The 15,402-nt window shown below is 32.9% G+C and overlaps 2 protein-coding genes and 1 pseudogene across 2 annotated transcripts; all 3 read left to right on the top strand.

The window, feature by feature from the left end:
• The first annotated feature begins 5,513 nt into the window (after window positions 1-5,513).
• Window positions 5,514-6,767, top strand: LOC123902691 (early light-induced protein, chloroplastic-like). The gene is made up of 3 exons (XM_045952474.1): window positions 5,514-5,824; window positions 6,001-6,102; window positions 6,241-6,767. Exons 1-3 carry the CDS (start codon window positions 5,675-5,677, stop codon window positions 6,583-6,585), a joined length of 597 nt encoding a protein of 198 aa, XP_045808430.1. The 5' UTR covers window positions 5,514-5,674; the 3' UTR covers window positions 6,586-6,767.
• Window positions 6,768-10,703: 3,936 nt separating this feature from the next.
• On the top strand, window positions 10,704-11,860 carry LOC123898202 (early light-induced protein, chloroplastic-like). Its single transcript, XM_045949100.1, has 3 exons — window positions 10,704-10,932; window positions 11,128-11,235; window positions 11,366-11,860. The coding sequence occupies exons 1-3, from the start codon at window positions 10,783-10,785 to the stop codon at window positions 11,708-11,710; spliced, it is 603 nt and encodes a 200-aa protein (XP_045805056.1). The 5' UTR covers window positions 10,704-10,782; the 3' UTR covers window positions 11,711-11,860.
• A 1,220-nt stretch (window positions 11,861-13,080) lies between these two features.
• LOC123898209 lies at window positions 13,081-14,669 on the top strand (annotated as a pseudogene).
• The last annotated feature ends 733 nt before the right edge of the window (window positions 14,670-15,402 follow it).

Here is a 15,402-nt window from a genome sequence, read left to right as displayed (position 1 = left end):
CCAACTAATATTTCAGGTTGAAGCATATTCCGCGATAACTACCGCAATGGAGCTCAGTCTCGCCACGTCAAAACATAATTGCTTTTCTTACTAGGCGAGGAGCGCCGCGACAAACCGTCCATGGCGGTATCATTTTCGTTTATTTTATTTTTCATATATTATTATCGTTGAACCTCTAATGTATCAAAGCTTATTTGCAGTAATCATGATTAAGCTGCGGACTCTGAACAAAAAATTATTCAAGATCAACTCATATGAAAGCTCTGAACCAAATGTAAGGTTGAAAGGCCTTGGCGTTACCTGTAAGTCTTACGAGTTGGGTACGTCAGAAAAAGCAAACTTAAAAAAGGTTGAAAGGCCTTGGCGTTACCTGTAAGTCTTACGAGTTGGGTACGTCAGAAAAAGCAAAATTAAAAAAGGTTGAAAGGCCTTGGCGTTACCTGTAAGTCTTACGAGTTGGGTACGTCAGAAAAAGCAAAAATTAAACAAGGTTGAAAGGCCTTGGCGTTACCTGTAAGTCTTACGAGTTGGGTACGTCAGAAAAAGCAAAATTAAAAAAGGTTGAAAGGCCTTGGCGTTACCTGTAAGTCTTACGAGTTGGGTACGTCAGAAAAAGCAAAATTAAAAAAGGTTGAAAGGCCTTGGCGTTACCTGTAAGTCTTACGAGTTGGGTACGTCAGAAAAAGCAAAAATTAAACAAGGTTGAAAGGCCTTGGCGTTACCTGTAAGTCTTACGAGTTGGGTACGTCAGAAAAAGCAAAATTAAACAAGGTTGAAAGGCCTTGGCGTCACCTGTAAGTCTTACGAGTTGGGTGCGTCAGAAAAAGAAAAATTAAACAAGGTTGCAAGGCCTTGGCGTTACCTGTAAGTCTTACGAGTTGGGTACGTCAGAAAAAGAAAAATTAAACAAGGTTGCGAGGCCTTGGCGTTACCTGTAAGTCTTACGAGTTGGGGGCGTCAGAAAAAGCAAAATAAAACAAGGTTGAAAGGCCTTGGCGTCACCCGTAAGTCTTACGAGTTGGGGGCGTCAGAAAAAGCAAAATAAAACAAGGTTGAAAGGCCTTGGCGTCACCTGTAAGTCTTACGAGTTGGGGGCGTCAGAAAAAGATACAGCGAAGAAAGGCGAGATTATTAACGCCGCCAGAAAAAGCTTATACATAACCAAAGCAAGGCGATTCATCACAACGCCAAATCATTTGCAACCGCCAAAAGGCAACAGGTATAAAGTCATTCATAAATGATATATAATTATATTTAAAGTGCTAAAGACATTGCAGGTGCAAAGTTAAAAATTTCAAAGGCGAGATTATTTTCAACACCAAACACAAAGTACAGTGGAAGGGCGACTCCGAGCAGCGCCAATTCTTTCTAAATCTCCAAAGAAACAATAGTTACAAGATAAGGCGTGCAAGCCTGACAGTACGAAAATCAACTACAACGAGACAGATTACGCTAGACTACTTACAATCTTCAAATATAGAATGTCAAAAGAAAATAAGAAACTCATGTTGAATAGAAGAAGCAGAAGTACAGACCAACAAAGTTACTATCCTCAAAGTTTCAATTTGATTTCAAGAAGACAAGGAGGGACGAATCGCGAGAGATGAAGAGGCAAGATTGGTGACAACGCTAGCTTGAAAATGCAAATACAATGAAAAAAAGAGGAAGGGCGACTCGCCAACTTGCTCAAAGTCGCCAAGAAACAATGACAACAATATTCAAAGCCACAAATGGCGTACATCAAGATATTCAAAAGTCATAGAAGGGCGTACAAATTAGCTAAGAAATATCAACAACAAAAGGAAGGCAAAGGCGACAAGCAAACAAAGAATATGAGTCAGCAACAAATGGGCGACATAGAACAACATCGAGGCATAATAATTGCCAAGTGACTTCATTCAAAAGCACTTCGCCTTCTTGAAGCCTCGTGCTTCGGGGGCTGTGTACCGGGCCATGGACCAGGGTGTGATTTGTTAAGGCCCAATACGAAAAAGCCCAATGGGAGCATCTAAAGGAGAAGCGTGAAAACAACAATGAAAAACACATGATAAGCATGATCCACCATGACTTGGAGAAGAAGGAAGAAACTTGGAGAAGAAGGAAGAAGCTTGGAGAAGAAGGAAAAGTAACCGCCCACTACCCATGAATTCCTCTCCAAGCAAGGCAGTTACTTAAGAAGCAAGGGAAGATTTTTTGCCTATAAATAGGGTCTGTTTCAAGAGAAGAGGGAGAGGACTTTTTCACTGATTCTACATAGACTCACTCTCATCATGAGAAACCACCATACTTTCATTCTTGTAAAGAGACAATTCTTTCATTCTTGTAAAGTTAATCAATTTTTTCATACTTGTATCCCTTATCAATCTTGAATAATACAAACTCCCTATGTTCTAATCGAATTCTGACTTATAAAACTCCCAGGGTTGTTGGGATTGAACTGAGTGTAATCACACCATTTGATCAATAATACAAACCCCCTTGTTTTTTACCAGAACAACATGCAAGAAGTTATATTGATTCAACTTGACTTAGAGGTTGTCCAAATATATAATCTTCATGCATTTATCGTATAACACCTGCCTAAATCTGGATGGTTCAATATGAGTATATATGAATTTTAATGGACGGTTCTATTTTAATCTATGCATGTCATCTTATTCTTACAATCATAAAATGAATCGATGAAAAGAATTGTGCTAAAAACATGTTAGTTTAGAAATTGTGCTAAATACTTTTTCCTCCCACTTAGAATTGTACTAAAAACTTTCTAAATTAAATTAAAAAAAGACAAAAATTATTAAATAAAAATTGTTGATGCTCATTTGTCAAAATAAATTTTTGAAATTATTAAAACTGTAGATGTTAAAATATATTTACATATACTTAGAAAATATAATCACACATATATTTAAACATATTTACACACAACTAAAATTCACCAATAATTCAAAAATTATTAATTTAACTTACATAATAATATAACTTTTTGGATAAATTAAGTACATATTCTAAAAGAATGTTTACGTTACGGCTGAAAATAAAATAGTGGAATATTTATAAGAATAAGATGACATTTTTTTAAGCAAATAAGAAAATGACACATGTTAAATCTTAAATTCATCTATAAGACTTTCTTTACCTTAACCAAATAACTAAACTTAAATTCAAATATATAAAATCTTCGTCCAAACTTATATATTGACAACAACAAATATTCAAGTTTATATAATATAATAAGAAAATAAATGTTCAAGAAAATATTAAATAAGAGGGACAAAAACTAACAATAATTTTGAAGAGACACAAACCTCACCAAGAAAAAGAAAAACAAACCAAAAACAAAAGGACCAAGCAAAAAAAAAAAAGTGAACCAAACAATAGACTAAAAAATTGGGACTAATAAAGTTGGAATAAAATTTCACCAAGTGAATAAGTGAGAATAAACTACAAAGAAAACGATAGATTGGTAAGTAGATAAGCTATTTGGAACCTTAAATTGCTTAGAACGTAGTAAGCAAAATATGCTATTTGATACATAATTTTCAAAAAATGAGAACACGTGGAACAAATAGTCAAAGCCACCATATATGAATCATATTCTATAATCAAAACTTTTTTTAACATTTCTCATGAGCAATATTGTCTATAAGTATAATTAGTTATGCCTCCAACTCTTATTGAAAATAATAAAATAAGGGATACATCAAAAATAAAAAACAAAGTGACATTTGACTATAAAATTGCAACTCATATAAAGAAAACTAAAATCTTATATTATTACACTAATCTTTTATATTATAAGCTTGTATACACAAGCAAACTCTAAACCCTAATTTGTTTTCTCTGTTTTCCCTCCATTTTATATTGCAATTTTTATTAAAAAATAATACAATTTTGTCTTGACTAGGATTCGAACCCACAACCCTTCAATGCAAGACAATATTTCCAACCATTATGGCAAGTATAGCAATTGTGATTAAAATTATGTGCAATAATTGATAAGCACCATCAATTTTAAAAGTATATCATATCAAAATTATTGTTGACTATATTATTTATCACGAAATATTTTTATGTCTTTCCTGATCAATGATTTTTTTTTACCGGATCATAAATTTAGAGAATAATTATCATGTGAGATTTGAAAAGTTATTATCACGTGTAATTTTGAAAGTTATTATCAAACTCAATTCTGCTAAATCAATTTTTTTTGCAATACAACCAAACACAACCATAGTCATGTCACTAATCACATTCATTATTTTGTTTTTAATATTGCAGATTTAATATTAACCGATGATCAAATGATATAATATGCACTAGCAGACCAATTGTGATTTAAATTATGTCCACAAAGTGTTAAGCTCCATCAACTTTCATAGGAAAGATTTCATACGACAATTAAGCACCATCAATTTTCATTGCACAATTTAAACAATTAAAAACCGATAATCTCTTATATTATAAGCTTGCTAACATAAGCTAACCCTAAACCATTTTTTTTCCCCTCTCATTTTCTCTTTCTTTTTATTGCAGCTTTATATTAAAAATATACAGATTTGTCATTGAACCTGCATCTCTTACTAACAATAAAACCTTTCAACCACTAAAACACGTGCTTCAATTATGAAAGAATTTAGGAATCTAATATGTTAACCCTGTTTTCAATAAATTTGAACGGCGGAATTAATTATAATTTTTATTTATTTATGGATGTCTACTTAAGTTTATGTTCTTGATTATGTCTTTAATTTTTTTTTTAACCTTTAATTATCATCAATTTTTTAACCTTTAGTTATCAACAATTTTTTTTAATAAGTAAACAAAACGATGGGGTTCCAAAATTATTTAAAAAATATATAAAATATAAAATAAGCACATAAACAAATATAGAATAATTAGTCCATGAAATTCCCTATATTACTCTTATTGAAAATGCTCTTAGAATTTTTGTATTTTATTTTTTATTGTTACATATTACACGTAATTAGACTCATGCACCGCATGGGTCAAAGTTCTAGTAAAATAAAAAATGATGCATCCTTTCAAACTTATGATATATTATAAGAGATCTATTACATTAAAATGTAAACAAACTACGATATAAATTAATAAAAAAATCTAATATTTCTAAACAACTTTTTTTTTACTCATATACTAATATTAAATATAATCATATTTTAAAATAATATCTATTATTTAACTATATGTGATTATAGTTATCACAATTATTATTTTTTATTTATAAAAATATTTTAATTATATATTTTAATCAAACCCGTGCAACGCACGGGTTTACCCCTAGTAAACAGTAAAAACAAAACAATATTTGAGGTCCTCAACGTTCCAAGTTTACAAACCCTCATAGCCTCAAATTCAAATTTTCTTTGCAGCACTTTTGGTCCTAGTTAGAGCCACGTCTGTTGCTTTTATCATGTGTGGACAAATGAACCCACGTGAACCAATTACCTTTAGGATCCATTTACACACTACGTGGAATCAAAACGTCCCTCACAATGCTTTCATTTTATTCTATATAAACAACTTTCTTTAATGCTAAACCTACCAACCTTAACCATCTAAGTTCAGTGAGATTCACAAAGCTATCCTATCTATCTTCAAAAAATCTTTAGTCTCTTAAGTTTACCATTGTAAGATTAAGGAACTATTATCAATGGCTGTTTCATCTTATCAATCTATCATGTCAAGCTCCATGACCAGCATTTCTAGCAGGTCTAGAGTTAACCAATTTAGCAACATCCCTTCTGTCTACATGCCAAACATGAGAAGGAATGCTAGCTTCAAAGTTCGATCTATGGCTGAGGTAATTCATGTTTTATAAAAACAAGTTTTAAGGTTATATGTGCATATTTGATCTCTTTTTTGAAAATTCAGTATTCGGCCCAAGAACCGACTAACCTGAGGGAGGGGTCAGAGATAGTTGTATAGTAGTTATTATTGTTACTTTAATTAATAATAATTTTTTGATATGTTATTCAGGAAGAGCAGAAAGAGCAACCAAAGGTTCCTGTAGACCCAATTACACCAACACCAACACCAGTTACACCACCACCAAAACCAACCTATACTCGTTCACCAAAGGTGAGCATAGTAGTAGTAGACTAGTAGTAAAAAAAAAATGAAGTTTTTTTTTTCTTTCTGAACTGTATGAAAAAGTATTAATTTTGGTCAAAATTTATGTGACCCTTTTGATGATTAATGTTGATTATATCATGACAGATAAGCACAAAATTTTCGGACTTGATGGCTTTTGGTGGGCCAGCACCTGAAAGGATCAATGGAAGATTGGCTATGATTGGTTTTGTAGCTGCAATGGGGGTGGAGATAGCAAAAGGACAGGGTTTGTTTGAACAAATATCTGGTGGTGGAGTTCCATGGTTCTTGGGAACAAGTGTGGTGTTGTCACTTGCTTCATTGATTCCATTTTTTCAAGGTGTTAGTGTTGAATCTAAGTCAAAAGGTGTCATGTCTTCAGATGCAGAGTTGTGGAATGGAAGAATTGCTATGTTGGGTTTGATTGCTTTGGCTTTTACTGAATATGTTAAGGGTACATCCCTTGTGTAATTGACTTATATAGGGATATAATTAATGTCTATAGGATTTTTATGTAGTTTTTTCTTTGAGGTATTTCTTCCATTTTCAAGAGGGAGAGACAATGTAATTGTTCTCTCCATATACTCTCAATTTGAACACAAACTATTGAACAATCTATTATGGAAATAGAGGTTGTATTTTGACATTATAAATGCTTCTTTGTAAGATAATTCAAAAGATTATTGTGCAAGATCCACATAAGTTTAATTCCTTATGCATGTTATAAATTAGATTTTTTTTAACCCATAAGATGAATTATTTATTAATTTTTATGTGCAAAAAATTATAAAAAAAAATATATTTAATTCATTTCTTGATAAAAAAATTAAATTTTTGCAAGAGAGATTCATATAGTGTACTAAATATAACCGCACGAAAAAATTTAAAATTTCGAATAATATGCACGAGTTGAATGAAAAGTAAGGACCAAAAATCATGATAGGAAATACTTTATGGACCAAAAGTTGCCGAAAAATTTTATTGGGACTAAAAATAAAATTTGAGATATTATAAGGACCAAAAACATATACAACCCTTTCTTACAAGAAAAACCTTGATAGTGGTTACCTGAAAAAGAATTGATTAGGTGATTAAAATAAGTGTCGACAACATTGTCATATATAAAGAATTTTTATCATCCAATCAAACTGTAGTTACGAATTATGTTGACTTCAGGACTAAGCTTATTGAGGTTTTAATTAAGAGTTGTCCAGTTGGAATGTGCCCAACCTCAATAAGTTTAATTCCTTATGTGGGGACTAATGAACCGGTTGGACCGAAAACCGGAGGTCAACCGATCTGATCTGAATGTTGGATCAGATATGCTAACGAACCGGTAAAAACTGGTGAATCGGCGGTTTTGCAGACCGACCGGGTTAAATGCGCACAACTGGTTTTTTTTAAAACGCGCACGTTTTTTTTAGTAATAAATGCTTTTTTTTTTATATAAGTAATAAATACATGAATGAATGTTTTGAACGAAGATTTAATGTTTAAAAATTTTAGAAAAACTGGCATCAGTAGGTTTCGAACCACTGACCTCTCCGTAAAACATGCAACATGCTGCCACTCGGCCGGTCTGGTCCGGTTTTCAAAACACTGGTTGCATGAGAGAGCTGTGCTACACTGCTACAACTGTACTACTCACTCTTCATCATCATCGGTATCATTCTCTTCATTCTGCTCTGATTATCTCACGAAAAATTTGAGCTTTTCATAACAAATTTTACATTTTTATTTGATTTGAGAAAAAACAACATTTATCTTTTGTCTCCATTATCTTTCAGACTCTTCAACTAGCAACAACACTCATCCTTTCTCTCCATCATCTTTCACACTCTTCAACTTTGAGATAATTTTTTGCAACTTAAAAATTTGAACTTCATGAGTTTGATAACAAAGTTTCCATTTTTATGTCTGTATCGTATCCTTTCTCTCCATCATCTTTCCTGGGTTTCATAACAAATTTTACATTTTTATTTGATTTGAGTAAAAACAACACTTATCATTTGTCTCCATTATCTTTCAGACTCTTCAACTAGCAACAACACTCATCCTTTATCTCCATCATCTTTCACACTCTTCAACTTTGAGGTAATTTTTTGCAACTTAAACATTTGAACTTCCTGTGTTTGATAACAAAGTTTCCATTTTTATGTCTGTTTGAGAAAAATGAGAAGTTCAAGTTATAATTTTTTGCAACCTAACTGGGACGGAACAACGCATAATAATAATAGTTATTATTGAATTTTTCCCCAGAATGGGCCGGCGCGCCAAGCCCGATTTTCCCCCGAGGCTTGGGCCTTGAAAATTGTAGCCCGGCCGATTGAACCGGTTGGAACAAAAATCGGAGGTCAACCGGTCTGGTCTAGATGTTGGATCGGATATGCTAACGAACCGGTGAAAACCGATATGAACCAGGAAAACCGGTGCGTCGACGGTTTTGCAGACCGGCCGGGTTAAATGCGCACAGCTGGATCTGGATTTTTTTTAAAACGCGTGCGTTTTTTTTTAATAATAAATGCCTTTTTTTATATAACATGAATGAATGTTTTGAATGAAGATTTAAATGTTTAAAACACTCGTTGCATGAGAGAGCTGCGCTACACTGCTACAACTGTACTACTCACTCTTCATCATCATCAGTATCATTCTCTTCATTCTGCCCTGTTTATCTCACGAAAAATTTGAGTTTTTCATAACAAATTTTACATTTTTATTTGATTTGAGAAAAAACAACATTTATCCTTTGTCTCCATTATCTTTCAGACTCTTCAACTAGCAACAACACTCATCCTTTCTCTCCATCATCTTTCACGCTCTTCAACTTTGAGATAATTTTTTGCAACTTAAAAATTTGAACTTACTGGGTTTGATAACAAAGTTTCCATTTTTATGTTTGTATTGCTCTGTATCCTTTCTCTCCATCATCTTTCCTGGGTTTGATAACAAATTTTACATTTTTATTTGATTTGAGAAAAAACAACACTTATCATTGGTCTCCATTATCTTTCAGACTCTTCAACTAGCAACAACACTCATCCTTTCTCTCTATCATCTTTCACATCTTCAACTTTGAGGTAATTTTTTGCAACTTAAAAATTTGAACTTCCTGGGTTTGATAACAAAGTTTCCATTTTTATGTCTGTTTGATAAAAATGAGAAGTTCAAGTTATAATTTTTTGCAACCTAAGTGGGACGGAACAACGCATAATAATAATAATAATAGTTATTATTGAATTTTTCTCCCGAATGGGCTGGCTCGCCAAGCCCAATTTTCCCCCGAGGCTTGGGCCTTGAAAATTGTAGCCCGACCGGTTGGACCGGAAATCGGAGGTCAACCGGTCTAGTCTAGATGTTGGATCGGATATGCTAACGAACCGGTGAAAACCAGTATGAACCAGGAAAACCGGTGAATCGACGGTTTTGCAGACTGGCCGGGTTAAATGCGCACGGCTGGATCTGGATTTTTTTTAAAACGCGTGCATTTTTTTAATAATAAATGCCTTTTTTTATATAAGTAATAAATACATGAATGAATGTTTTGAATGAAGATTTAAATGTTTAAAAATTTTAGAAAAGCTGACATCAGTAGGTTTCGAACCACTGAACTCTCCATGAATGAATGTTTTGAATGAAGATTTAAATGTTTAAATGTTTAAATGTTTAAATGTTTAAACAAGTTTTATGTTATTTATTTAGTATTTATTTTTTTGTTATTTAAATTTCATCTTCGTTGACCTCTCCACTGTGCTATCGATTTTATTTTGTATGCAACTGGATTTTACTTTGTATTGAATTTTTTTTATGTTATTTAAATTTTATTTATTGTTTGCGTAATATTGATTTAATTGTTCAACTCTCATTTTATTTAAATTCTAATTTATTATATTTAACATTAAAATTCATATGTTATTGTTTTTTTAAATAAAATTAAATATATGTAGTCATCGATTCAATTCAATTTAATTTAATGCATACAATTATTTTTTTATTAAAACTAGAAAATAGAAATAGACTTTGTTACGATTAGACTTTGTTCAAAATTTATTTGAATTTCGTCTTGTATTATTTAATTTCCGTCTTGTATTATTTTCACATTTTTTAGGTGTCATGATTTTTTTAGAGAGCGAGTCATCCGGTTCAACCTGATTTAATAACTATATAATTTTATTATAGAGATCGGTTCATTCCACCAGTTTAATTCGGTTTAATCCGAATTATCATGTGGTTCGACCAGTTACCTGATGGTTCGACCAATGAACTAGTGACCCAATACTCTCACCGGTTCGATATCCGATCCAATTTTTAAAACACTGCCTCAAATTCTCAATGTACAGTAAAATGTAGCACCTTCTTGTCCTAACTCCTAACTAGAGCCACGTCTGTTGCTTTTAGCATGTGTGGACAAGTGAACCTACATGAACCAATAACCTTTAGGACCATTTACACATTACGTGGAACTTAAATAACTACCAAAATACTTACCTTTACACACTACGTGGATATATATTCAAATGTCCCTCACAATGCTTTTCATTTTATTATATATAAACAACCTTCTTCAATGCATATTACCTACCAACCTTAACCATCTAAGTCTTTTATATATTCATAAAAGACTTTGGTCTCTTGAATTTTCAGTGTTACATTAAGGAATTATTTTCAATGGCTGTTTCATCTTATCAATCTATCATGTCAAGCTCCATGACCAACATTTCTAGCAGGTCTAGAGTTAACCAATTTAGCAACAACCCTTCTGTGTACATGCCAAACATCAGAAGGAATGCTAGCCTCAAAGTTCGTTCCATGGCTGAGGTAAGGTTTTATTAAACAAATTTTAAGCGAGCAACTTGTTTTATATTTAATTTTTGTTCATGTGTAATTATCTTATATATATATATAAGGCTTTTGGAATTTTAAGCCGATATAGTATTATATGAAACATGTTAAAGATTAATTTATGAAATGATTAATTGGTTACTAAAGCTAATTACTTATTACATTATTCAGGAAGAGCAGAAAGAGCAACCAAAGGTGCCCGTTGATCCAATTACACCAACACCAATTACACCAACACCACAACCGGTCTATTCTCGTTCACCAAAGTTGAGCATAGAAGTAAAAACAATTTCAACTTTGTTTTTTTCTTTTCAGAATTATATGCTAGAAGATTAGTTATGTAAAGTTTTGATTTTGATCAAAATTAATGAGACCCTTTTGATGAATAATGATGATTATATAATGGCAGATGAGCACAAAATTTTTGGACTTGATGGCTTTTGGTGGGCCAGCACCTGAAAGAATTAATGGAAGATTGGCTATGATTGGTTTTGTAGCTGCAATGGGGGTGGAGATAGCAAAAGGACAGGGTTTGTTTGAACAAATATCTGGTGGTGGAGTTCCTTGGTTCTTGGGGACAAGTGTAGTGTTGTCACTTGCTTCATTGATTCCATTTTTCCAAGGTGTTAGTGTTGAATCTAAGTCAAAAGCTGTCATGTCTTCAGATGCAGAGCTTTGGAATGGAAGAATTGCTATGTTGGGTTTGACTGCTCTGGCTTTTACAGAGTATGTTAAGGGTACCTCCCTTGTGTAATACAGTTTTTTAGAGACATGATTAAAGTCTATAGATTTGTAGTTAGAAGCCATTGCATGAAACCTTATGCATATTTTCAAAAGACAGTGTAATTGTTCTCTCCATATATACTTATAAAGAGATTCTATAATATCTTCTAATTTTGCCCTATGGCCTTTCCCTTATTTGTTGAGAATTTTCTACATAAATATTAGGGTAAATGATCTTTTATCCCTGTAAAATAATCGAATTTTTGTTTATCCCCTGCAAAAGATAGATTTCTTCATTTGTCTCCCTAAGTATACAACAGAACATTTGGCTGGGCAAATTTGCTGACGTGGCTTGTACACGTGGAAAAAAATTCATTTATATTTAATTTTAAAATTTCACATCATCTATTAAAAAAAATTGAAAAAAATATTTTCAAAACAAAGCTTGATATTTTTTTATTCTACAAACTTTACTCCAATAAGTTTATTAAACATTTATAAATCTTTATTAAACTTTACTCCCATAAATAATTTTTTCAATTTTTTAATAGATGACGTGGAATTTTAAAATTAAATATAAATGAATTTTTTTCATGTGTAAAAGTCACGTCAGCAGATTTGCACAGTCAGATGTCATGCTGTACATCTAGGGGATAAATGAGGGAATTTATTTTTTGCGGGAATAAACAGAAAAAAAAAATATGAGCAGGGGGTGAACGAAAATTCGCTTGTTTTGTAGGGGGTAAATGATCATTTACCCTAAATATTATGTTTTTAAATTAGGTTTTTTCTTTTTTTAATCTCTTTTTTTTTTTTCACCACCAGTTTAATCTGATTCGAGAGTTATTTCTGGCATCAAGTGGTTCCAACCCAATCCCGATCGCAGTTGCGGAGGATCGAATCGCGTTTCTCCCTTTCAAGTTCAGCGTCAATTATCATTGAACTAACTAACTATTGATTTCGATCTTTTATTTAGTTTCATGATACTATTAGCGGCATTGATTAGTGGTCGTTTGTCCGTTACCGCAAACTGGTAAGGTGTAAGACTATACTTGGTGGTAACTCCGATCAACTCTCTATATTAATGCAAGACTATACTTGGTCCCAGTTCATGTGGTTAGGCAAGAAAGCAACTTAGCAGCTAGCTAGAGCAAAAGCATGGTCTTAAAAGTCTAATACTCAAGAGACAAATAAAGATGCCAAACATGTCGAAATCATAAACCCAACTATTCATTCCAAATTTAGTCACAACATTCTTTTTAAATAAAAGCAGATATTTTCTATATTTGGATATGAAAGGATCATTTTTCAAATTTGATGGAAATTGTGCAATGTGCCTTTGGAAATAATTGTACAATGTCGTCAAAAAATTGAAAAGCAGGAAACAACTAGGAAACTTCTCTGCTCAAGTCAACATATTGTAATGAGTTTAAATTATTCCAACAATCAGGCAACTCACCCTTTAATTCATTGTTTGATATATACAAAACTACCAAATTGTTAGGCTTACATTTGCTGCCTAAAAGAAACTAAATCTGAAAATTTATTATTGGAAAGATTCAGTGCTGGTGCTTGCAATAAAAAAGAAGGAATGGAACCTTCAAGTTGATTTGAACTCAAATCTATTTCAGGATAGTTGGTAGCCTGAGTTCCAAATTGGGAATCTTTCCGGTAAGATTGTTGTTTGAAATGCTCAATCGTTCTAGTGTTTGCAATTTTCCGCAAAACCAAATAGGTATTGGAGGTATAATATTATCGACATTTCCCAGATGGAGAAGCCATATGTTGAAGACACAAGTATTCTTCCTAAATATAAATGAAGATAGTACCTTCTTGTCCTAACTAGAGCCATGTCTTAATTAACACATGTAACCAACAACAAAAAAAAAACTCTTAATTAACACCTCAAATTCTCAAGTATGTAGCAGTAGCAGCTTCTTGTCCTAACTAGAGCCACGTCTGTTGCTTTTAGCATGCGTGGACAAATGAACCCACATGAACCAATACCCTTTAGGACCCATTTACACATTACGTGGAACTTAAATAACCAGTTTAACAGCATGCCTGCTGTGTACATGCCAAACATGAGAAGGAATGCTAGCCTCAAAGTTCGTTCCATGGCTGAGGTAAGGTTTTATTAAACAAATTCTAAGGTTATATAGTATCTGTATGTTAAAGATTAATTTATGAATGATTAATTGGTTACTAATGCTAATTACTAATTATATTATTCAGGAAGAGCAGAAAGAGCAATTAAAGGTGCTGTAGATCCAATTACACCAACACCGGTTACACCGACACCACAACCAGCCTATACTCGTTCACCAAAGGTGAGAATAGTAGTAAAAATAATTTCAACTTGTTTCCCAGAATTGTCTGCTAGATGATTTTAGTTATGTAAAGTTTTGATTTTGATCAAAATTAATGAGACCCTTTTGATGAATAATGATGATTATTATATAATGGCAGATAAGCACAAAGTTTTCGGACTTGATGGCTTTTGGTGGGCCAGCACCTGAAAGAATCAATGGAAGATTGGCTATGATTGGTTTTGTAGCTGCAATGGGGGTGGAGATAGCAAAAGAACAGGGTTTGTTTGAACAAATATCTGGTGGTGGAGTTCCATGGTTCTTGGGAACAAGTGTGGTGTTGTCACTTGCTTCATTGATTCCATTTTTCCAAGGTGTTAGTGTTGAATCTAAGTCAAAAGCTGTCATGTCTTCAGATGCAGAGTTGTGGAATGGAAGAATTGCTATGTTGGGTTTGATTGCTTTGGCTTTTACTGAATATGCTAAGGGTACTTCCCTTGTGTAATAGACTTCTATAGGGACACAATTAAGGTCTATAGGATTTGTAGTTAGAAGCCATTCCATGAAACTTTCTGCATATTTTTATGTAGTTACTTCTTTGAGGTTTTTCTTATTCTCATATTTTCAAAAGACAGTGTAATTGTTCTCTCCATATACTTATAAAGAGAGTCTCTAATTTCTTCTAATTTTGCCTAATGATCTTTCCCTTATTTGTTGAGAATTTTCTACATAAATATTATGTGTTTAGGTTTTTTTCCTTCTTTCAATAATGAAGATGTTTGCTCCGGACCGTGTCTCAGTCCCAGTGTGGCTGATCATCCGAAAAGACCAACTAAGAATCATTGGCTTGGTTAGCCTTTACCTGACCAACGCCTACTCCTACTAAACTCGCGTTTCTTTCTTTTAGATGGACAATTCTCTATATTGACTATCTCGAGTCGAGGAGGGAATTCCTTAAGACTACCACAGCCTCAGCCGAACAACACCAGCACCATCCCCACCACCACTTTCATTTTTACTTCCCTCTATGCCTAAAGTCACCAGTTCATGTGAAAATGAAGTTAGGCATGCTATATTAATCGCCAGAAACGTTCAGGGTTTAAAATATACTAGAATCTTAATTAATGCAAGACTAGTACTTGGTCCCAGTTCATGTGATTAGGCAAGAAATCAACTTAGCAGCTAGAGCAAAAACACGGTCTTAAAAATAAGGGTATCCTACGTATTCGGAGCAATCGTTAAACATATTAAAAATAAAAATAAAAAGACAATTTTTTTTTTGGTTAAATAAGTTTTTACTAGTTCCTATAAATATTTCGAATTTTGATTCTAGTTCCTAAAAAATATTTGATCAACTTTTTATCCCTCAAATATTTTCTATCATAACTTCTGGTCTTTACTTTTAATCAAATTG

This window comes from Trifolium pratense, linkage group LG1 (genome assembly GCF_020283565.1).
Source record: "Trifolium pratense cultivar HEN17-A07 linkage group LG1, ARS_RC_1.1, whole genome shotgun sequence".
NCBI classification, from domain to species: Eukaryota; Viridiplantae; Streptophyta; class Magnoliopsida; order Fabales; family Fabaceae; genus Trifolium; species Trifolium pratense.
Note: the sequence above shows the minus strand (reverse complement) of the source record. Positions and strands in the feature narration are given on the sequence as shown.